The 25,174-nt window shown below is 45.8% G+C and overlaps 1 protein-coding gene across 10 annotated transcripts in view; it reads right to left on the bottom strand.

Annotated features, from left to right (window-relative positions):
* The window catches only part of LOC148019603 (protein NRT1/ PTR FAMILY 8.3-like), a 124,395-nt gene that overhangs the window by 84,027 nt on the left and 15,194 nt on the right, over positions 1 to 25,174 (bottom strand). The window contains exon 7 of one of the 10 annotated variants that reach the window (XM_087699696.1): positions 11,005 to 11,550. The exons of the other annotated variants lie outside the window; for them this stretch is intronic. Coding sequence (XP_087555822.1) covers positions 11,381 to 11,550 — 170 coding nt within the window. The 3' untranslated portion in view covers positions 11,005 to 11,380. Of the gene's footprint in view, positions 1 to 11,004; positions 11,551 to 25,174 lie in introns of those variants that run through there. 10 annotated transcript variants of the gene reach the window in all.

Genomic DNA, 25,174 nt, shown 5'->3' with positions numbered 1-25,174 from the left:
GTCTTGGGGCTGAGGTCTCTGCCTCGGCATCTGTGACCCCCTTTCCTGCCACTAAGGTTGTAGCTTCCTCAGTCTTAAGAGTGATCCTTGCATCTGTTCTCTTTCTCCTTTTTCTCTGGCTTTTCTTTCCCAGCGAGGCTGCATCCAGGTTACTTGGCCCAGGCAGTGAGATGCCTGTTTATCTTGTTTGCGCTCGCGTCATGACATGCAGTGGGATGGGTGTGTCCTCCCCGCCAAAGGTCTCCACCCCAAATAGCCCCAAGGGCACGGAGGGCACGTTTGCCGGACTGGCTAATGGTTTCCGCCTAGGGAAGTCAGGAAACAGGTGTGTGATCCCACATTCGGCACATCGAAGATCAGCCTTGTCCTGGTTTACCTGTTCCCTTTCTAGGCAGCGTCATGAGATATGGCCTGGATGACCGCAGGTCCAACATGAGATTGGGTCCTAGCTTGGTCCTCCAAAGCCTCTACCTCTTCCTCTGCCCAGCGCCTTCACCGGCACCGGTCGATAATCCATCATGACTGGATTGCCTTCCTCGTCATAGGAGATGTATGGGTTTACGTAGCTCTCTTCTTTGCTAGGTTCCTCCACATAGTGAATAGGAGCGTCACTCGGTGGTTGGGTTACGTAGGGTCCTGGTGGTCCAGATATGCCTGTTGGGTTCATCTCTAGCCTAGGGATGGCTGGTCTCGTATCGTTTGATACTGGAAGTGCCAACTGGGCTCCCTTGCCAAGGAAGTTAGATGGCCTGTTGCCTAGATAAGGAGGGTTGTATTGCTGCGCATATGGAAACCTCCTGGGCAATCTGCAGTGCAACACATCATGACCGAACCTACCACAGTTTGAACACGGCCTAGATCTAGGATCTTGACACTCGGCTGGAAGGTGGTTTCCACCACAGTGTATACACTGCACGTGAGTTCGCGTAGGCTTCCTTATTTGTTCTTGCAAACGTGCAAGCTCCATCCTCACCTCAGCCAGGTCCTGGCCTTGGTCAACTCCCTTTCCCTTATCCCGTGCGCTAGAGCTCTCTCTCTCACCCGACGTTGTTGACCGCTCTAAAGCCCTCTGGCCTGTACCATCCCCACTGGTGTTCCTCATGCTTCGCTCCCTAAGCTGGTCGTCCACCCTTATTGCTTCATCAAAAACCCTAGCTAGCACATCTCTGTGTAGGGTGGAGTTACTAGCCAAGGCCTTGTAGAGTTCCTCGCTATGGATTCCATTTATGAACACTATAGACACAGCCTTCTCGTTAGATCGCTCATTGGCCGGAATCCTCTTGAAGAGGCTACGTATATATGTGACATAGTCTCTCACATCCTCCTTTTCCCTCTGACTGGCGTTCATCGAGCGGACGATGAGGTTGTCGGAGTATCCTGCCTTAGAGAACCTCTTGACAAATTGGTCTTTAAGATGGGCAAAGTTCCCGCGCTCGGCTGCATCTAGACTAGTGTACCACACCCTCCCCTTATCACCTAAGCACAACCCAAAATCTTGCGAGCGTTGTGCAGGGTCTGTGAGGCCGTTTGCTTCACAAACTTGTTCGAACTGCTCCACAAAGCTATATGGGTCGTTGCTAGGTTCATACTTGTCCAGTTGTTTCGCCACTATAGGGATCCTAGATTGCCCCTTGTGTGACCCCTAATCCTAAGAGTAAGACTGTGGCTAAGGCTGTTGCGCCCTGCTCAGCAGCCATGTTGTCCATGAGCCACCTGGCTACAAGTTCACTTAATGATAAGTCAATCTCCACTGCCCGCTCTCTCTCTACATTTGGTCCTGCTTTTGCTACTCCAGCCAAGGCTAGCACGCGCCGGGCCTCGTACATATCCACGTCTTGTTGGAGTTTCCTAGCCTTTTGCTCATGGTTATAGGCGACTTCTAATCGCCTTTCTTTCCTCTTCTAGGGTTGCTACCACTTCCTCTACTAGCCTACCCTGAACTACCGTCGTGGCCAGCAAGTCATACTCGTTGACTAACTCCTGCACCATGACTGGGAATTCTCCCAAGTCCACTCTCCTTGTCCGCCTTGAGATCCTGACATTGCTTCCACTTCCAGTTTCACCAGGTCGTCGATCAACTTAACTCTGGCAGCATCCGATTCTCTATGTTGTTGTCTTCCAGATCTTTGTGTCCTCTTAGGGCCCTACAGATGGGGTTCTCTAGTAGCCAACTATGCTTTGGGATCCTCTCCTAGTAGTGGGTTCCTTGATGTTATTATGTTTCCTGTTGAGCTCCTTCTTACTGGAAACCGTCGTTAATCTTATCCACAACTTGTGCTTCGTGCTTTCTAGTGCTCAGTATGGAAGCAGGCTTTTCCTTTCCTTGTAGTGCACCCTAGGTGATGAAATCAGAAGATGAGGTGAGAATGCACTAAATACCTGATGCAGACTCCACCCTACTACCTACGTTCGTAGCCTGATGTGGCTCTAGGCGCACGTCCTGGCCAATCTAAAGTCTTACAGAAAGACCCTGTTGCATTCCCTATTCTGCTTCAGGGTTTGGTTAGTTGGTTGGCTGGTCGCCAAACATCACGTCCAATTCCAAATTATGTCCGCCTGGTGTCTAGCTATTCGGGGCGAATCTTCGATCACCTTGTTTGGTCTCCAACTTCCAAGATTAAACTGGGTTCCCTGGGGGATCAGAGACGTGACCAAGGTACCCAGGACTATGGCCTAGGTGAACAACCTTCTATTCAAGCTCTGGCGGACTGGTCCGATTCCGGGAATCGGACGGATTGGTCCAGTCTTACTTAGGTCCGACTTCCCTTAGTCGGACGGGGATGGTCCGACCACTACAATGAGTCGAGCAGCTCAAGTCCGGGACTAGGACACATGGCCTGACTTGATGGGCTGGTCCGATTATAAGAGTCGGATCGGACCAACGGTCCGATTCTCTTTCGGCTGGTTTGATTATGGAAGTCAGACTGTCCAACTCTCGAAATCGGACGGTCCGATTCTGGGAATCGGATGGATTGGTCCGACGGCGCAGCCGACGGCCCGCAAGTTGCGCACGGCGCCCTTAGGTCAACGCCTACTCTATCAAATCGTGCCGCGCTTTCCAAATAAATGCGAGCAACAGAGGTAAACGTCTGGCATACCTCGAAGCGATGGGGCGCTCGATCGATCATCACTTCACGATCTCCCGCAGCTCTCTCGCTCTCTCCCGAGCTCTCAAGCTCACAGTCTTCTCAGAAGGCAGGGTGTCAAATGTGGCCTCCCCTGGTCTCCTGGGCCCCTTATTACCTCCCTCAGTCTTCTGTAGACTCAGAGATTAAACTCATACACTCCTCCAGCCAAATATCTGAATCTGCGTCCCAACTTCCCTATCTCCAGTAGTAGCAGAACCCTTCTGTTCCCTTCTTTTTCCTATCCTACCCTTAACCTATTGCAACAGAAATCAGAAATAGAAATAAAGACAGATGGTCCTACTCTAACATTCAGCAGCAAATCAAAATACTTACTTACTCCAAGGATTAAAACCTCCTAATCCTCCTAACTATCTCGAGCACCGGTTCATGCTACAAACCCTACTGCCATGCTCGATTTGATGCGCGTGGTGCTCAAGGCTCGATTCCGTCGGTCCCGACAATGGAACCAAAATATAGGGGATCTACAAAGCTCTACCCCGAGACCTACAGACCGCTTATTGATCAAGCGTTTCAAGCCAAGCGGCCATGGCTACCTCTCACATAGCCGATGCGCAATACCTACCTTGCGGATGTAGTGAGCTTACCTTGATGTTCGATCGGGTCCCCTCCTCTCTCTCACACTTTGGTAGCTCCACGATCCTTGTGGCAAGTTCAAGCCCCCTCCGTCAAGCTCCATCCCCCATAGCCGTGCGAGACAAGAAAATAGGAGAAGGGAAGGAACAATGAAGGAAGAAGATGGGAAGCTTCTTCTCCATGATCCCTCACTCTCTCACACTCACTCCCTCACACTCCCTCAATCCCTCAATCCCTCACTCAAGCACAAGCATGAAGGTAAGAAGCAAGAGAGGAAAAGGAAGAAGCTTTAGCCATACCCAAGAATGAACTTCTCATTCACTTTTGAACTTTATATACATGCCCTACTTTTTGGGCGGTTATCCATACTTTTTTACATGGCCGGCCATTAGCCTAGGCCCTCTTTTCCTATTTCCCACCGTTCCAACTCATCCTGTTTCCACTAATGCATATAATTTACACAGGAGTGAGCCCGGCGCTCTTTTTACAAAGATTCAAGAGCGCCTTCGTATTTAATGGCGCGCTTTTACTCTTTTCTTTTTTCGAGGCGACACCGTCGTTTAATTCATTCAAATTTCCAAGCTTCCATTTTTTCCACACTTCTACTCCATTTTCCGTTCCTTTGTGCTGTGGTAAACAAGAGGAGAGGGAGCTACTAGACTCAGAGTATACAGATGATACAGCACTATACATAGAGGACAATGAGCTGATGTTAGAGAACTCGACATCACTCCTACCCAACAGTTTCTTCCAATCCTCCTCGACTCTATTCGGAGGAAGCTAACTTACAGGAGTACGGCTCATCTTTCCCTAGTGGACTGAGCCCTGGTGGTTAACCATGTCCTCCTAGCAACAGCCTGGTACATTGCCTCATGTTGATGCTTCTCCGCGTCCTATGTAGTGTAGCTTCGCCGCCTTGTGCGGAATTTTCTCTAGGCCAAGTCCAACAGTTCCAGGGACTCCTAAGCCAAGGTAGCATGGGCGACCATCATACAGCATCGGCCAGAGGGAGGGCTTGGGATCATAGACCTAGAGTATCAGAGTCTAGCCCTTTTGGGTAAGCTAGTAGTCTGCGGTCTCACACCACGTGGACACACATGGAAGGTCCTATTGCAAGAGGGCCTCCAGGAGTGCAGACCGAGGCTTGGTGGGGATTGGAGATCATCCTTGAGGTGCATCTTCATGACGGCACAGATCACGCCCCCTAGATCCTCCTTTCCTCCGCAACCTACTTCAAGTATGGCAAGGCCTTCATAAGACCCTCATTCAAAGCCCCCCAGGTTGCCAGGAGGAGATAGACTGCCAGCCGGTAATTTGGAAACCCCAGGTCGAAGATTGGGAGGGGGTACAGATTGGCGAGCACCCCCACATTCAGTGCATTGGTTGGGAGGCCGGACTGGCTTGTACCATCAGGACGTGGCAAGAGGTGTACAGGATGGCGGACCGAGAGGTGTTGCAGCGGGCATCAGGTTGCCAGAGAGGAGTTGAGTGGAGAAGGGAGATCGACGTAGCCATACCTCAAGAGTGGCTTGACCCCCCTGATACGAGAGCCGGTAGAGCTCGGTAAGGTATGGGCCGCTAGGTTTTCACCAACCGGCATCTCCCTACAAGTGGCACATAAAGTGGGCGGCGCCCCACATGGGACTTTCTTCACGATACAGGGAGGGGATATCTAGTTCTTGACAGAGGGCAGTAGGATGAGGGCTTATGTGTCCTTTCGTGGAGGAGGATTCGAGTGGTTGGCCTTCAAAGGAAATCATGGCATCTGGACCCTTATGTATTTTGGAAGAAGATCTAAGAGTGGTACCTCTGGATTTATGAGGGCAGGCCACTTGATGAGCTAGAGTGAGACCCTGGAGAGTGGTTATGGCCGGCCACTACGGTCACCAAGAAGCCACCGAGGTTTTTGGAGTACACGGCCACAATTGGCAAACACGTATTGATGCAGAAGGACATGGACTGGGCATCTTCGCGCAACAAGTACTAGGTGGAGCACAACATCACAGATACTTTCCGACAAACTTTTTAGTGCCGCCTATGGGACAGCTGGAGGCTGAGGAGGGTGTCATATTTCTTGTGGCTATTGGCATATGGAGGCCTGGCGGTGGGGAGTTGATTAGCCCAGATGCAGAAGGATGGAATTTGTAAACGCTATACACAACACATTCTAGAAACTCCAAAACACCGCCTTTGGTCGTGCGAGGCAACACAGCTCATGTGAAGAGGAGCATACCGCATTCTCCGTCGTATAGCACCCATCCTGGGATGTATCTCATGGGGAGCTCTTTATTGGCAGGTACTCAGCCAGGGCCGTTACCTTTTGTATAAGACCGGGATGCAAGACACGATCTTCATCATTGAGGATGAGTCTTGCACAGTGATTGGTTTGGAGGCTCTACCCATTCGCCAAGTACTGGAGCCCACAACAAACCATTCTGAGGTATGGGAGATTGTAGGGAGTCTTACTGGATGGCACATCTGGAAGGTGCGGTGTCAGGAGGTTTTTGGTAAGGAGAGACTTTCAATACATGCAATTTTAGCACAGCTCTAGACCTCCATCATCCACTCCCTCCACGGCCGATGGAACCAGACGCAGGGTGAGTCTTGGGCTTATCAGGAGCTCCGTTTTCATTTCATGCACACTTGGAGCGGCCAAGGCATGTTTTTCATGATGCAAGCAAGCAGCCCCAGTTGGCGATACATCCCTTCTCCATGGCTTCTTGCCCCCATCTCCCCTAGACTACCGTGAGAGACTTATATACTTGATATATTTGTGACCCTGCATTAGCTCCAGCTAGTCTCTTGAGCATGAGCACTTATTTATATTCAGTTTTTTTCTGAAGTAATATAATTAGCCACACATTATTTGCAAAAAAAAAAAGAACTTGTGATGAGTTAGATACTTTGAAGACTCTACTCAAGAAGAGCTTTGAGATGAAGAACATGGGGTAGGCCTCACATATTCTTGGTATGTGCATTACACATGATCGCTCTAAGGGGCTCATTTACCTGTCACGGCAAGCGTACATAAAGAAGGTGCTTGAGTGATTTCATATGCAAGATGTTAAGCCTATTGGCTATCCTTTACCTTCCCATGTGAAGGTCAATCAAGCAGATTGTCCCTAGTCAAATGAGTAGAAGATCAACATGGTTAAGATCCCTTATGCATCCACAGTGGGTAGTTTGATGTATACCATGATCACCACTCGCCCTCACATAGCATTTGTAGTGGGAGTTGTGGCACCCTATATGGCTACACTTGGCCGGCAACATTGCGACACTGTGAAGGGTATCATGAGGTATGTGAAAGCCACTGCATATATGAGCATTTGCTATGTGAAAGCCACTGCATATATGAGCATTTGCTATGGTGGTCAAGATACTACAATCATGGGTTACTCGGGCTTCTCCCTTCACTATAGTTGGGGAAGATTTGACCTTAGTATCAATCTACACTCCAAATATCTTTGCCAAAAGATAACAGTTGTAGGATTTCATAAAAAATCAGATGGACAACTTACCCGCCTTATTGGTAGGTGACTAGAATATGACCGATAGATCACATGGAGAATGTACAACGACTGTTGCAGAAAAAGACACCTGGAGAGACCTTGAAAGCTCCCATGCTCTGAGGGATCTAGCACTGGCCTTTCAACAAGCTGATGCAGCCCCCTTTGCCTGGCATAACAAACATGCTGGACCAATGTGGAGGGCAAGCAGACTTGACTGAATTTATGCTAATCTCGATGCTTGGTGGCTAGGTAGTAGCACTAGAGTGAGAACACTTGCCCAGGAAACTGCCTCAAATCACCCTCCAGTCATACTTGCCTATGATTGTCGCAGGAAGAACCAGTAATGGCCCTCCCCCCAGTATGTCTGAAAGGGAGCAGTTGACGAATCAGCCTCCCTAGATTTTAAGTGGATAAAGTGCTTACAAGCGGTTACTCAACTTGGTAAAAGGCACGAAAAGGCAAAAGCTGCCTAGAGAAAACAATAGAACTATCGTGTGGCCAAGACTAGAACTTCACTCCTGCTTACCCTGCAAAGAAACCCTGATGACCAGCACATGCAGACGATGCTAATGGTGGCAAAGCAGCACATCAAGGATCTGGAAGAGAATAGAGCTGGTGCTGCCAAGATACAGCTTTAAGGGCTCATGGGAACTCTTGGGGGACAGTCCATCTTCCATGATCTTTCAGGCCCTGAAAGCCAAACAAAGAAAGGAATTGATCACTAAAATTGAGAATCAATTGCAGATGATTGGGGAATCATGCAAGTCTTCAAGGAACATATCTCCTCAATTGTGGAGAGCAAGCCCGATGAAGGGGAATATTATGAGGAGAGAGTTGCCCAATTTCTGCATGATGTTGTGACCAAAATCCAAGCTGAAGAGGCCCTTTTGCTTGAGAGACCCTTTACTAAAGATGAAGTTAAGTTTTCCCTAGATGCTATAAAGAGAGGCAAAACTCCAAGGATTGATGGTCTTTCACCGGAACTTTTCGAGGACAATTGGGACACCTACTCTAGCAAGATTTTGGACTTGCCTAACTGGGTTAGAAAAACTAGAATCCTCCCTAATGAATGTAATACAGGGCTAATCAAGCTGGTGCCAAAATCCCTCGAGAAAGCTAAACCCTCACATTGAAGGCTGCTCATTATGCTACCCTTCACATATAAGATTCTCTCTAAAATTCTTGCATTGAGGATCAAATTTCTCTTAGCTAAAATTGTCTACCCCATCAATTTGGTTTTGTTTTCAGCAGGAAGATCCAGGACACTGTCCTCAATCTTGTCATGCCTATTGATCATGCCCTTACCCTAGATGCAAACTTTGTACTAGCGAATATGGATCTCGACAAGGCCTATGACAGGATCAGCTGGCATTCCATCACCTCAACACTCACAGCATTTTGGATTTGGTCCTATATTCATCAACATGGTAAGAGCCCTCTTCAACAATGATGCAACTTCTGTAATAGTAAATGGATTAGTCTCTTCCCCTTTCCCGCTTTGAAGATCTATAAGATAGGGTTGCCCTTTGGCACCCCTTCTCTTTGCCTTAATCACGGATCCACTGCTCAGGCATGTGGACAAGAGAGTAGCTGCAGGCACTATCAGAGGATTGCCACTACTCCTCGATGGCAGCTATATGATAGCACAATTCTTTGCAGACAACAATCCCAGCATTGTCCCAGCAAAGAAAGATTCAGTTGATAGCCTAATGCAACTATATGAGGATCTTGCTTCCCTTTCGAGGTCTAAGGTCAACACGACCAAGACACAATTAATTCCCCTTTCTTATGAAGAACCTAAGCCCTGGCTATTGGATCATAGACTCAGACTGGTCAAGTGTGGGGAGGTGATCAGATACCTGGGCCCTGGGGTGCCCAATTGGAGTAGGACTGACTTCTAAGCAATGCTTCCTCTGGTTCAAACCCAAAATTGAGGCGAAAATAAAGAAGTGGCAAAAGGTGCAGCTTACATTGACGGGAAGGTTAGTCATAGTCAAATTGGTACTTATCTCCCTGACAGTCTATATGGCTTCTATGATCCCCTTCAGCAAGTCCTCATGGGAGTAGATTGACAGGCTATTTAGAAACTTCATTTGGAGAAAAGAAGATAAGAAAGCAATCACCCAAATCCCCTAGAACACCATAACAGCAACCAGGAGTCATGGAGGCTATGGACAAGAGTCTATGCTCACCTAGTCTCTAAGACTGTGCTTGGGAATGTTCAAAAGAATCCTGGTTGACTAGCCATGGGCTGTGCTACTGCGAGAGTGACTCGGCGATGCTAAGATTTGTGACGCCACATGGACAGGAGCAAGATGGCACAATACCATTGGAGGTGACCACAAGGTGAAAGTACCCCAACCCCAGATAGCATAAGAGTTAATTAGAGCTTGGAATGCTCTAAGCAAGGACCTACAGTGGACAGAGTAACCCCAAATGAAGGGCACCATGTCTCTTCTACTGAGTATATGGCTCTCTTCATTTCCCTATGACCCCCCAATGCTCCGGTGTTGGAGAAGCCCAGAATGTCTAGAAGGGTCCATGCAAAAGGAATCAGGACTTGGATCGATATTAGGGACCCTATCTAAATGATTGGAGAGACCCAACCTAGATTAAGGAGCATTGCAGGTTGACAGATTAGGAGTTGGAGTGGCTCTTTAGACTAACCAACAAACTCGGAGGGATTTTCCTACTTCAATGGTACCCCATGATGACCATATAGCTAAGTTTCTTGTGACTGAAACTAGAACCAATGTCTGGCAATGTAGGAAGAATCAACAAATCAGGAGTTCGTCAGCCCAGACCTCCATGAAGACTTGGGCAGCATTGAGAGAGAAATTTTCTATGACCCGTGTGAAGACATGGAGGAGGCTAAAGCATGTTTGAAAGACCACCAAGTCTAACAAGCTCAGAAGCTTGCTCTGGAGAATAACTCTGAGTAAGCTCCCAGTTGAAGAGAAGATGGCCAAGATACTCCCCCATTTTGTGTATGGTATAGAGTAAAGAAGAGACAAAAAGCCATCTCTTTTGGGAATCCCCTGAAGTCAGGCCAGTTTGGAATTGTGTAAAGAAATGAATAAAGGATGCCAATCTCAACGAGTCCATCACCATGAGGATGGTTCTCTTTGGGGACCATGCAGGAAAAGATGAACCTAAAATGGTTTTAGTGAACTCTTTGAGGGCAATTCAAGTATATCTGGCTATGTAGAAACAGCATTATTTTCAGCCTTGGTAGACAAACCTCCCAAATGGAGGATATCCCTGGTCTTAGATGTCAACTCTTGGCCTTCCTAAGAAAAGTAGACAAGAGCCATTGGATCCTTAACCTGCTTTGTAGAAAGCTTGGCTTGTTGGCCTAGAGCCATGATGTATACGGAACTGCTGTATATTTTCTTTTACCGATGGAATATCTCCACACATTATTTTAAAAAAACTTACCGTTACATAACATCCCTATTAAATGAAAAGGAATACGAAGATCGTCTCTCTTTTTATAATAGGAGACCTTTATTAAGCTTCAAGAGGACTACTCTATCCAGGCCACGAAGATTCAGCTAACGCGAGATTGGGCAATCCAAGACACACTAAGACAATAGCCCAACTCATACACAAATAAATAACATAACCCATAAACATAATCCATGATCCATGCTGTTGTCATCCATTGATTGTTATAGGTATCCACCTCAAAAGTACATGTAGCTTCAATCTAATAGAGGTAGAAGCCTTTGCAATTAAGACATAAATCAATTACTTCTGACAAATCCCTATCAAAGTCAATGAAGTACTTTAGCCCTATCAATAACCTGTCAATAACAGAGTATTCCAGCCCTCAATTAAGACTTTAAAATGCATACAAATCCAATCATAAGCTCCTCTAATGAATGTCCAAGATTGCCCTGCTGTTTAGGGACCATATCCAATACATACATGCATTTAGATCACTTGCAAGCTCTTCCAAATTGAGTGAACTGTGGGCTGCCCTGTTTATGACCGTTTTGATCAGTCCAAAACAGCCCATAGACCGAGAAAAATCACTCCTCTTACTGCCCCAAATGGTACACTAGATCCCCGGTGCAAGATTCAAGCTTTGGGCATCAAGAAAAGCCCCGTGAATGAAGATGAGACAAGAAGAAACCTTGCTTGTCATGGATTCCCTATTCTTTCCTGTTCAAGATAGCACCATAGCTCTTCTCCTCTCTCCCAAAATGCATACAACAGATACATCTTTCTTTCCCCTCCTTCCTCTTGCCCGTTTTTTAGTGGAACTTTCAGTTGCATGCCTTGGAGGCTCCTCCTGTGGTCCAGCACTCCCCCTACAGCACATGCCCGCAAATTTCGACACAAATCACGCTGAAGGCCCTATTCACTCCCACACAGCTCAAAGTTATCAAATAGACACACTTCAATTACCTAAGTCACTAATAGGGTCTTATTCCATGTCCTGTGCTCAAACCTAGTTGACTTGCTGAACTTAGTGACTTCCAAGAAAAAATGAACTTAAGGAGTCATTGCATTCTATCCTGTGACCTGTCCTGAAGCTCCTGTAGACCAAGTATGCAGTCCTTCATGATCCACAACATCTCCATTTTTCACACTGTAAACATAAAATCCCATGACATCCACCCCCTCCTAACTTGCACATCCTCCGGTATGTGCCAAAGTCTTACGGATCTATAGTGATAGAAGAAGTATCCTCTACCATGTCAATATCTTCTTCTTCTATCTCTTCTTCATCCATATTCTCATGTTCATGCTTAGTATCCAACTCCTGTAACTCATATGCTAAAGACTCCCTACGTTTAAAGAGCTTGATACGTTTTCCAACCACTAGAATCCTTAGAGCTATCCTATCCATCTCATTTAATGCATAGGTAGCATTGTCAAAAACAAACCTTACCACATATGGACCAAACCACCGCTTTGCCATCTTCCAACTGGCACTATGCTGATTTTCCAAACTGCTGTCATAAACCATCACCCAATCCCCTTCCTGTATAGCTCGTGGTCGAAGTCTCGGTCACTTGTCAAACCTCTTCTTATTCTTGATCCTTGCAGTCTTCAGCTTTTTCATGGTTATCTCAATGTCTTCAAGCCTTCTTTCTAACTGTTTAATACGTGGGACTAGCAACTCTTCTCTATTCAAACCCTATTCCCATGGTAGCACACCCCAAGTAGCAATAGTCTCCTCAATAGGCATGATTGGCTGCTGTCCGTACATTAATTCAGCAGGCATATATCCTATAACTGCACTATAAGTGGTCCTATCAACCCATAAAGCAAAGGGTAACATTCTTAGCTACTCTTTCATCATGTCCTTGTATGACTTTGCTAATGCCTTAATGATAGGCTGATGGCCCCTTTCACTTTTGCCATTTGCTTCAAGATTATAGGCTGAAGTTAAAACTATCTTAATACCCAATCGTGAAAAGAAGTCATGAGCCTCATCCACATCCAATTCTCCTCTATCAACAACCACTTTACCGACATAACCATGTTGAGAAACCCTTCACCCACAGTTTGCATTTTGTGTTTTTGCAATTTGCGTTAAAGGTTTGTAGCCTCAAAAAGGGGCACCATCCTGGATTGACTTTGCCTATTTATAGACCACTCTCTCATTCATTCCTTATGACTGATTCCTTCAATTCGTCACCTCTTCTCTCCGGTTTTTCCACTGCCCTTACATCCCTTCAGGAGGACATTGTGGTTCGTGGTTCATGGCTATCTTCATAATCTTCCCTATGCTATGGCACCCTTGTTCCCTTGTATCACATTCAGTCCATGATTCAGATCTTCATCATTCCATTCATCAGAGTTTCTTCTCTCTTCTCCTCTTCTCCATGTTTATCGAGTTCACTCTGTGTTCCTCTCCATAAACCCTACTATCTTCTTGGTATGTCATCTTTTCACATGGTATTAGAGCTAGATCTGCTCAAACAACGGCAAAGATCCTCCACTCCAGTGACGGCAAAGACCAGTGGCGGATTCGATATCCACTTCTCTTCTTCTTCCGCTGCATCAAAATCTCGTTTTTGCAGGTAACAAGTGTTCTCAACTTGTTGCCTACACCCCTTTCACGGAGGACATCGCAATCTCAGTTGTCCCTTGCTCTCATCTACAGTCTGACGCTTGTTTCCAGCCTTCCTGTTAGCAATATCAGGTCCTGGCCTGGCCGTACAGACAGACTAGTCGGACTGACCAGTCGGACTGCCACGTGGCAGTCCGACCTGCACTGATCAGTCAGCTGCATTTAATGCAGCCAACCTGCTTTTCTGGGCGCATTCTGGCTGGCTATTTATAGCCGATATTCTGCACAGTCTTCCACACTTTTCTGTTTGCAGATTACAGGCTGGAGATCGTGCAGACTACAGCGGACTTCGAGGTGAACAGCAGGTTACATCGTCGAGGTGGAGACACGCAGTCCCGCGCACTGCGCCCATGTACATATCTGCATATCTTTGTATACAGCACACTTTATACAACAAATCTTCATCTTCCATTGTCTCTTTCTCTCTCTCTCTCTTCTCTCTGCGTTCTCTCTCTCTCTCAGTCTTGGTTCCACGCTTCTGCATCGCTGCACTCTGACATGGTATCAGAGCTGAAGAAGGGCTGACTGAGTGAAGAACCTACCTGAAGAGGAGATTTCATCGCGACACAAGGCTGCGTTTCCAACGTTCGAGGGCGAGCGGGAGAGCTGCACATCGGAGCAAGGCTGAAGCGAGTGTGGGCGCACGGAAAAGGAGTCCAATTGGTGAATTTGCTGCTGTTTGCTGCTGTCTGAAGAGGAAGAAGGCTGAGTTTTCAGCTTTCAAGTGCAGGTTTTACTTTTTCATCGCCTCCGGCGGGTGAAGAAGGTTCGGGACGCGGAAGAAAGAGCCCTAGCAGGCTGCGTTTTCACAGTCAGAGGGGGCTGCTTTTGCGTTTGTGAAGGCATTACAGGTGAAGATGTCTACAGAGATTGACTTGGAGTTCCAGACGATCATGGATCGGAAGGTGCCTGTCTTACCGGCTCTTCCCGCAGATCAAAAGCTCGATGGCGACAATTACCGCATCTGGCGTGTGATGATGTTGGCCATCCTTGAGTCTTACGATTTGGCGGAGCTTGTACAGAAGGAGGTCGACCGACCCTCGGTGAGAGATGAGTCCAAACTCTCTTCCGATGCTCGTGGAGAGTTGGCCAAGGCACAGTCTCACTAGAACAAACTGAATGTCCAAATTCGTTCTTTTCTTTTTCTGTCTTGTACTACAGCCGTGATAACCCACATCGAGCACTTGACGGTGGCTCGGGAGATATGGCTAGAGCTTGATCAGATGTATAACCGGATGACTCTTATAAAGCAGATTTCTTTGGAGGTGCAGATGCGGACCTTGTCCATGAACAAGTCTTCTTCGTTGCAGGAGCACATCAACAAGCTTAGATAGCTTCAGATACAGGTTCAGAATGCGGGGAAGCCGATTTCCTCCGAAGACATGGCGATCACACACTTGTCCCAGTTGCCGCCACGATTTGGTGATTTCTACTCCGCCCTTATTGCCTCGGGGTGTGAGTCTACTCTTCTACCACTCTCCCTACTCTTCTTCTTACCTCTCAGACACAGTCAGAGCTATGGCATGCTCGGTTTGGTCACCTCACCTATGATTATCTTCGGAGGGCGTCACGTGGACAGCTTGTTCAAGGGTTGCCGGACATAGTGGTGAGCCACCAGCCATGCGTCTCTTGCATTCGTGGAAAGCAGCATAGGGATGCGATTCCCAACAAAGCTTCGCAGCGGTCTACTTCCCCGATGGAGCTTGTATCTACGGATCTTTGTGGCCCTATGAGGAACGAGTCCTTGAAAGAAAGCTCGTACTTCATGTTGATCATATGACTACAGCAAGATGACTTGGGTCTATTTCTTGGCGTTGAAGTCGAAGGCTTTCTCCCACTTCAAGAATTGGCTTCTCTTTGAGGAGAACCGATCAGGCCAGCACTTGAAGACCTTGCGATCCGACAAGGATGGTGAATTTGTTTCTAATGAGTTTGCTCGTTTTTGTGCAAATAAAGGTATTCACCAGGAGTTTGCTAACACCAACACTCCTAAGAAAATGGCATTCTTGAATGGAAGAACCGAAGTGTGATTGAGATGGCGCGCACCATGATGGAGCACCGGCAGACACCTCAATTTCTGTGGGCCGAGGCTGTGGCTACTGTAGTCCACATCCTTAACCGTTCCCCCACTTCGGCCGTTGATGGGATGACACCTTTTGAGGCTTACTTTGGGACTAAGCCTGATGTTTCTTATTTTAGGGTTTTTGGATGTGATGCCTATGTTCACATTCCCAAGACTCATCGTGATAAATTTGAAGCGGCTTCCCGAAGACATGTGTTTGTTGGCTACAGCTCTCAGTCCCACGGCTATCGTTTGTATGATCCCGTCAAGCGGGATGTGTACACCAGTCGAGATGTGCGGTTCGTGGAGGTTCCGGCCATAGCAGCGGGTGAGGAGCATCCCGTTCTTGGAGATCCAAGGGAGAGTTGGGTTCCCAAGACAATTCCTTTGGAGCCAGCGCCTTTTGATTCCGATTCTGTTTCCGATACAGAGTCTATTGTTCCACCGGTCACCCCCGAGGAGTTACCACCGGTGGATCTCCCAGAGTCTTCAGCTGATGGAGAGCGACGCGGAGAGGTCCGGCCTTCTCCTCGTTGGGCCCGTGACACACTCCGTGATTCAGGGATCGAGGGGGTCCCTGAGGAGTGGGGACCGCAAGATGGTCCGTGGCGGTCACGGAGGCACCAGGCACATTCTATGGAGCTTGTTTGCTCTAACTATTGTTTGATGACCCGTGTTATCCAGGATCGAGAGCCCACCTCCGTGAAGGATGCTTTACAGTCCGCACCATGGAAGAAAGCTATGGAAGCCAAGTTGGAGGCTATTGAGAGGAATGGCACTTGGTATCTCGTGCCTCGCCCCTCGAATAAGAAGGTGATTGGCGTCAAATGGGTCTTCAAGACCAAGTACCTTAGCGATGGTTCTTTGCACAAGCACAAGGCTCGCCTTATTGCTAAAGGTTTTGCACAACGCCCAAGGATTGATTGTCGTGATACTTTTGCCCCCACTGCTCGTATGGCGACTATTCGAGCCATTCTTGCCTTGGCTGGCCATAGGAGATGGCCTGTCTACCAGTTGGATGTGAAGTCAACCTTCCTCAATGGTGATTTGAAGGAGGAGATCTATGTAGACCAGCCTCCTGGCTTTGGATCTTCAGATGGGCAAGTCTACAGGTTAAAGAAGGCCTTGTATGGCCTCAAGCAGGCTCCGCATGCATGGAATAAGAAGATTGATTCGTTCCTTCAGTCACAGTTGGGATATCGGCGCTCCAAGGCCGATCGGCAGCTTTATGTATACACTTCCGAGGCTGGTTGTGTGCTTTTTGTGTTGTATGTTGACGATTTGATTGTCACAGGTGATCATGCACAAAAGGTCAAAGAGACGAAGGTAGCTTTATATCAGGCATTCGAGATTACGGACTTAGGTCTACTCCATTTCTTCTTGGGCCATGAGATTTATCAGTCTCAGAGGGGGATTTTCATCTCTCATCAGAGATATGTACAGGAGCTCTTGGTTTCTTTTGCGATGGAGAATTGTCGGACCATTTCTACTTCTATGGATCCGAACTGGAAGGCCACTTCACATTCAGATTCTCCCTTGGCGGATGCTTCCCGCTATCGTCAGTTGATTGGATCATTGATTTGGCTCCTCAACACTCGTGTTGATCTTTGTTTTGCTGTTGGTCTCTTGGCGGGGTTCATGAGTGAACCTCAAACGGTGCATTGGCAAGCTGCCCAGAGGATACTTCGGTATTTGAGGGGAACACCTAACTTAGGGCTTCATTATCCAGCAGGCACAAGTGGTTCAGATCTTGTACTTGCAGGTTGGGCGACTCGGATTGGGCTAGCGATGTGGACCACAGGCGGTCTACTACAGGCTACTGTTTTACCTTGGATCCAGGTGTTATCTCTTGAAGTAGCAAGAAGCAGCCCACAGTAGCCCTTTCGTCTACTGGGGTGGAGTATCAGGCCGCGTCTTCCACCACATGTGAGGCTATGTGGCTTCGGAGAGTGTTGGAGGAGCTTGGCTACCTCCAGACTCGTCCTACTTTGCTGCAATGCGACAATGAGAGTTGCATTGCCTTGGCACGAAATCCTGTTTTCCATGCCCGGACGAAGCACATCGAGATCCAGTACCACTTCATCCGAGAGAAGCTTCTGGATGAGACCATAGCTGTGGAGTACTGCAAGACAGAGCACAATCTTGCAGATTTGTTTACGAAGGCGCTTCCCCATGCTCTACATCGGAGATATGCCAGATCCCTCATGCTTCTGCCCCGTCCAAGCTCTGAGAGGGGGTGTTAGCGATATCAGGTCCTGGCTTGGCCGTACAGGCAGACTGGTCCGACTGACCAGTCGGACTGCCACGTGGCAGTCTAACCTGTACCGATCAGTCGGCTGCATTTAATGCAACCGACCTGCTTTTCTGGGCGCATTCTGGCTGGCTATTTATAGCCAATATTCTGCACAGTCTTCCACACTTTTCTGTTTGCAGATCACAAGCTGGAGATCATGTAAACTGCAGCGGACTTCGAGGTGAACAGCAGGTTGCATCCTCGAGGTGGAGACACGCAGTCCCGCGCACTGCGCTCGTGTACATATCTGCATATCTTTGTATACAGCACACTTTATACAGCAGATCTTCATCTTCCACTGTCTCTCTATCTCTCTCTCTCAGTCTTGGTCCCACGCTTCCGCATCGCTGCACTCTGACACTTCCACCCACAATTTGCAGCTATTTACAGCAGAGCAACTATTGCTGATCACTCTCCATTCAAAAAACAATCTCGTTTTTGCACATTTCAGGCATTTCAACTTGCTGCCCACACCCCGTACGCGGAGAACATCATGGTCCAAGCTACCCATTGCTGTCTATAACAGTATGGTACATGTTTCCAACCTACCACACACTATTCGGAGCTGATTTCAGCATACTGATTGCTACTGCTCATTTTTCCTACGTTTTTAGTCTTTCTCTCTCCTCACCTACGTTTTTAGTCTTTCTCTCTCTTGCACTATTGTTTAGATCAAATCCAACCTTACTTGGCTGTGTTTTCCCACAAAGATCCTCCTTATCAGAGAAGAGAAAGACCGGTGGTGGGTTCAACATCAACATTTGATTTCTCTATCATTTCTGTTGTGCATTGGGAGATATCCTTTTTCTCCCTCCCACCCTTCCTTCTTGAGTTTGCCACACCAGTACCATGGCATCTTCACCGACAGATTACCCTTCTACTGGGTGCTACTACTGCGGCACGTACGATCATCCCACCGAAGAGTGCTGACTTCAACCTTTGCTCCCCATTCCTTCGAAGTATATACATCTTCCACCAAGCACTCCTTGTGCCACCTCTCATTTCTAGGCCACAGAGATCGTTTTGCATCAGCTATTAGAGTATTATGCTCGAGGCAATAAGCCGCATCCGACGCGCACTAAGTCCTTTTGAGCACACAGAGGCTCTAAGGCCTTCCAAGACAATAAGCCCTCCTAGAGACCACCCCACTGCGTGGAGGTTTCTCCCACCCACTTCCAGGTACAGTGGCTTCCACGGCCCACATCTCCTCCACAACCCACTCTCCTAAGAGCCCGTGATAGTTCCCCACCCTTGGCTCATCCTGAGCCTCCTTCTTTCCCACCCTCTTCCACTCAGGTTCGAGAGACCACTTCCGGATGCTTTTCAGCTTTCTCTTTCAAGCCCGACATACCTTCTTCGGCACAACCAACGGCACTTCCTTTGTCATCAAATGCTTCACACTCCGTGAGCCATGAGTGGTTGGATTCCCTTTCTCTCTCAGACTGGGATTCAGAGGGGGATTTTCTTACTTCACTCTCAGAGGGGGCTTCCAATTCTCCTTTGTCTTCAAAGAGGGATACTACTTCTACTCCTTCGAATTCAGAGAGGGACCCTATGTGCCATGAAGTTATTCCCACAACACCGCCTTTCACTTTCGAGAAGTGGCTCTCCTTTGAGCAATCATTTCCTCTACTCATACCTAGGATCTAGAGCATCTACCTTGATCAGAGCCCTTGGGTCTTCAACAGTGACTTGGTGGCTAGGCCTTCGTATCCCTTCCAGCACGGAGTCACGAAGCTAGTGGCTTCTCTCTTGAGATTGAGTTTCGGGTTCTATAACTCATCCAGTCTCCTGACTATCTTCAAAGGTCTCCTTTCGAGTGGTATTCTCAAATTACAGGGTGGATCTTCTTCGTCCCTTGGTAAGCATGAAGCCACCTCCTAAGATCGAGTACGGGCATATCCTTATGGTTATTGGCACCACACAAAGTCCAACATTCCTCCTATGCATTGCATAATTTCATCATCTTTATACTAGGGCGCTTGGGCAAGTGAACAATTTTCCCACGAGAGACACTAACCAAGTGGCACCTGCTGCATGAGTATTCTTCAGCATATAGCATTCCATCTTCACATCACTCTTCTCTTATTCCCCTTTTTGGGCCTGAGAGGGGGTGTTGAGAAACCCTTCACCTATAGTTTGCATTTTTGTGTTTAGGGTTTGCAGTCCAAAAAAGGAACGCCATCCTAGATTGACTCTGCCTATTTATAGGCCACTCTCTCATTCATTCCTTATGGCTGATTCATTCAGTCCGTCACCTCTTCTCTCCAACCTCTCCACTGCCCTCACACCCCTTCAAGAGGACATTGCCATTCGTGCTTTGTGGTTGTCTTCATCTTCTTCCTTGTGCTATGGCACCCTTGTTCGCTTGTATCACATTCACTCCATGATTCAGATCTTTATCATTCCATTCATCAGAGTTTCTTCTCTCTTCTCTTCTCTTCTCCATGTTTGTTGAGTTCACTCCGTGTTCCTCCCCGCAAACCCTACTGTCTTGCTGGTACGTCATCTTTTGACAAACCATACCTACAAAAGATTTCTTCCAATAAAAACTTGCAAACTACTTGGGTAGTCTTTGTATTAAGAGCTCGACCTTCCACTTGATTTGTCAAGTCTTCTCGTGCATGGTAGCCAAATCAACTACCCATTTGTAATGCATAGACAATGGATAAGTCGGTTGCAACCCATCCCTATGCTTTACCATGGAATACATCTAACAAACACTGCATGATTCCATATAATGCTCCACATCTTTATACATGTTCTACCACCAATACTTCTCTTTGATCTTGGCAAATGTGCCCCAAACTCCTCTATATCCAGCCCATAAGCTTTCATGAAACTCCTTCATCACCTGTTGTTGAGAAGCCCTATCTTCCAACACACGCACTGGAGCTCCTCTCTTTTTCTTTGCATGCTTCCATAAACATCCATCTTTCAAGAAAAACCCATAAGCTTTTCTTTTAATCCTTTTGAATTCAATTTCAGACCACTCAATCTTCTTTGTCATGAGGCCGAGATATTGGCCTATTTTCAGCCAATCATCCTCATACAACTCTTCCAAAAATTGTGTTCTCACTAAAGCATAACACTGTTGATTCTTTCTCTCTGTTGCCCATCTCTTCTTCATGGCTGAAAGCTCATTTCTTATTGCTGAAATCCTTGTTTCAACAGTTGTACCTATTGTATTTGTTGTTATGCCAATTGTACCTGCATTTATGATAGTTGTACTTGCTGTTTTCAAATCTGTATCTGAAGTAACAATAGCTGCATACTCATTCCCTGCTGTCATAAAGTCATTTTCAGCACCTATCATGTCGTCCTCTTCATCTTCCATCAACTCCTCTTCATCTTCAAACCTTGCACGTAAAAGCATATCAGCCACAGGGTTTTCTCTACCTGCAATATGCTGAAAATCAAAGTTAAGGGACTTTATATATGCAATCCACCGTAACATGACAATATCAGGAGTTGAGCAATTTACTATCATGCCCAATAGAGGTAGACAATCAGTCTCTACCACTACATAAGCTCCCATAAAATATTCCCTATCATACTTGAGGGCTGTCACTACACACCAAAGTTGTCTTTTGACTTGAGAATACCGCAGTTGCTGATCATTGAGGACCTTTGCTCCAAATCGAATGACATACCTATTCCCATCAACATCATCTTGACCCACTGCCCAACCAATGCCAATTAGACTTGTATCCACAGTGAGAATGATAGGTTACCCATTCTCATAATTTGCTCTCTTTAGTTTTGGAGCTAAAATCAATAAGCTATTTAACTTCTAAACTACATTTGTATGTTGTTTACCCCACCAAAATTTTTGCCCTTTTCTCAAGAGTTGATATAAACTCTCAGCCACATAAGCCAAATGCGGAATCCATATTAAGTAAAAGACACATGCACCCAAAAATCTTCTCACCTCGAATACATTCGAACATGTCTCCCGCATCCTACTTATGGCATCAATCTTCACTAGTGAGGGTTTTCTTCCATATGGTCCATACATATGCCCAACAACCAATACTTCCTCCACTCCAAAAACTGGCTTTTCTCTTGACAAAGTTAAATGCACTTCTTCAAGACGGCTCAAAATCCTGTCACAATCAGCAATATGATCAGCCACAAATCTTCTACATCCCTGCCCATTCAGCTCTTCATTCTTCTCATGGAGATCACTCCCTTTTATCGGCACATCAACAAGAAAGGGTAAGTTCAACTGAGGAATATACTCCCTCAAAACTTTATGCATAGCATTCATCGTATGCGCCACTAAATTGGTTGCTCCCTGTGGAAGCGCAAACATCCTAACCAACCCAAGTGGTGTCTTCCTGGTAGTGATATCCCGGCTTTCCAATGCAAGCTGGATCTGATCATATCCTGAATATAAATCACCCATAAAGTAAATTACCTTACCTGCAAATGCTTCTGCAAATTCATCCACTATCGGGCCTAATCCAACATTCCTTATGGTGACTTTACTAACTGGTTGTAAATCCTATATAAACCTCAAAGCATCATTCTTCTTTGGAACAGTAAACCACGGATTCGAATATGGAGCTAAAGAAGGCTTCAAAATCCACATCCTCACCTTCTCGTTCAAAAGCTCTAACAGCTAAGGCAAATATGCCCGAGGTACTGGAATAGATTTTAAATTCCATAGCACATGAGATACTGTAAAGATTACCATAGGTGCAAGCATGGTTGAATCAACCATAGCAGCTAGAAACGTCAAAAATGTTTAGAAACGAAACGTCAAAAACGTGTTTCGTAAATTTCTTTCAAGGGGGGTAAAATAAGAAACGCGGGTCTTTTTATATAGGGATTTTTATTAGTCTTGACTAGGGAAAAAAGTTCTAAACCTCTATGGAACTCTCTTATAAACAAAGAATGGCTAATTGAGCTTGAGTGATAATAGAGTCAATTGAGAATAATGCATTATACGTTGCATATCCATGATCCATTATTGACTTGTCGCTTATATCAAAGTTAGTCTTTGGACAAGCTATACTATAGTTTAGAACTCAAAAATTATGATTCATACATATCATACAAATAAAATTGAAATTAACATGTAAATAGCCTATCTATAATATGGACTGAGTCAAGTTGCAATATCATGATTCTCATTTCAAAACAAACCGACCAAATGTCAAAATCAAAAATGAATCGTAATATATCATAAATAACTCATAAATGAGACTAAAGTCGTATAATATTCAAATCTCAAGACAAGAATAGATACTAGATTGACAAAGTCCAATAACTAAACAAAATCACAAAAAAATAAGTCTCTCATCCAAAATCTTCAGCCCTTACAAGTCATTACACATCATCATCATCATGTTTAACATTGCCCATTAGTATTTGTCAAAAAAACCATGTTTTGGTTTCCAACTCACCAAAAAAATAAAAAGGTTAAAAGCGCCCACGTTTTTTACTCTCAGAAACGTTTCGTACTTTTAAGAAACGTTTCATAAGTTTCAAATTCAAAGAAATGTGTTTCTTAGCTGCTATGGGATCAACACATCCAATTTCATCCGGCTGAAACGCTAAGGCTTTCCTATGTCTTGCCAACATCTACTAGAAACAAGCTCTTTCTGCAGGCAAAAGAAAGCTTATATCACCAATTTTCAGCTTTTGTAAAGTTTCAACTGTAAATTTATGTCCTACTCCATATAAATCCTGCAAACTAGGCTGTTGAGACACTTTTTCAGCCAACCCATCACTTTCATGTGGCAAAAGTAAAGCCACTGGCTTAATCTTCTTTGCAATTGTTTTGTACTTCGTATCCACCCCTGCTTCAGCCCTATTTTGCAACCCATGTTGTAGCCCATACATTCGTGCTCAGCAAACTTGTAAATGACTTCATATATGTCTACAGTACCAACATAAATAACCTCTTTTTCAGCCCTGTTTTCAGTATTAATTATTGCAGAAATTTCAGCTATAGTATCCAGATCAACCAGCCTTGAAATACCTTCATTTGCAGCCATCAAACCATATGTCTTCAGCTCTTTTTCAGCCCAACCTACATATTTCTTTTCAACCCTGCACATGGCTGAAATATTCTTAAAACTGCCAAGATTACATGCTGTCCATTCCTACAATCCAGACACAAACACAATTTCCCCCTTTCTTGGAGGCATCATGATTTTCCTAGAGGCACAGCTATAGCCTCCACTTACACCAGTACTGTCTAAAAACCCTTAAACTCTCGTGCATTAGGTGGCATAGGATTATCCCGTAGCCTATCCCGATTACGGGGATGATTCACACACACAGTGAGAAACTGTACCGCCTTTGTATTGTCTTTACTTCGTACCTAAGCATATGATGAGCCATCATCCAAGGCTTTTGTTTCCAGCCTTGATTCCAAAATATAGGGTTGTCCCAAAATCACCGGATAACTGCATGAATCCTGTACAAAACAATGATATTCATCCCTAACATCTCCAATAGTCACGGGTACATTCGGACAAGCTGCATAAATATCCCATGATGAATTGTTGGCTGCCCACATGCACCATCCCAGATCTACATCAATTGGCCAACCTCCATTCTCATACAAACTGCGTGCCATAGCATTGATTTCAAAACCATGATCCAAGAGAGCTATGCAAGGCGTCTCTCTTTCTCCCACTTTAACAATTGTCTATGTTGTAGCACGAGCCCAATGCATTCGTGAATAATGACTGCTTGGAATAAAATGAGTATATTCTTCTTCATGTACTTGTTGATGGACATCCCCATTATACATAGCATTCTCTCTATGCTTACTGCTATCCATAAGACCAATTTCAGTCACAAGCTTATTGTTTACACTCCCATTTGGCCCATTTTCAACATCAGCCTGCTCGAAAACAGCATTACATGAATCATCATACTCTCTCTGAAGTTGTTTCTCTATGTCTTTGTCAACCTGCATCAATGCTTGCAAAACTTCACCATCAAACTATCTTTTTCGTTTCGGCATATTAATGATTGCATCATGAAATTCATGCTTCGTGATTCCAAGAACTTTGCCAATTGTGAATTCCACTCTACTGCCAAGCATGCCTTCCTCCAAGACTTTTTTAAGGTTTGTGGCAATCTCAAGATCCGATTGTAACCTGTAATCGAACTACTTGCCCCTTTTATTCCCTTCTTATTTCTTCTCTTAAGATGTATCCTCCATAGTATGCTCAAGTATAGCTTTTTCAGCCTCTTTCTGCTACTTCATTTTACTTCATATTATGCATTTAGATGGGCCTTAAGAGAAAGGACCAACAGTGTCCTCATCTCTTCTTCTCTTTTCTTCCATATGAGCTTCTTGATTATGAACCTTGGCCAAATAAGCATAGGCTGAAAATGAATCCACTAATGCACTCCATCCTGATCTTCCTCTATACTCTGACTTGCATCAGCCAATTCAGATTTTGTCGTTTTTCCCTTTTCCATGCAATCTAATGCTTGCATTCAAACCTGAGATTTTGCTTTAGCCATGCC

The sequence above is a fragment of the Lygodium microphyllum genome, chromosome 19 (genome assembly GCF_053477565.2).
Source record: "Lygodium microphyllum isolate KBCC chromosome 19, Lygodium_microphyllum_v1.1.10, whole genome shotgun sequence".
Lineage (NCBI taxonomy): Eukaryota > Viridiplantae > Streptophyta > Polypodiopsida > Schizaeales > Lygodiaceae > Lygodium > Lygodium microphyllum.
Note: the sequence above shows the minus strand (reverse complement) of the source record. Positions and strands in the feature narration are given on the sequence as shown.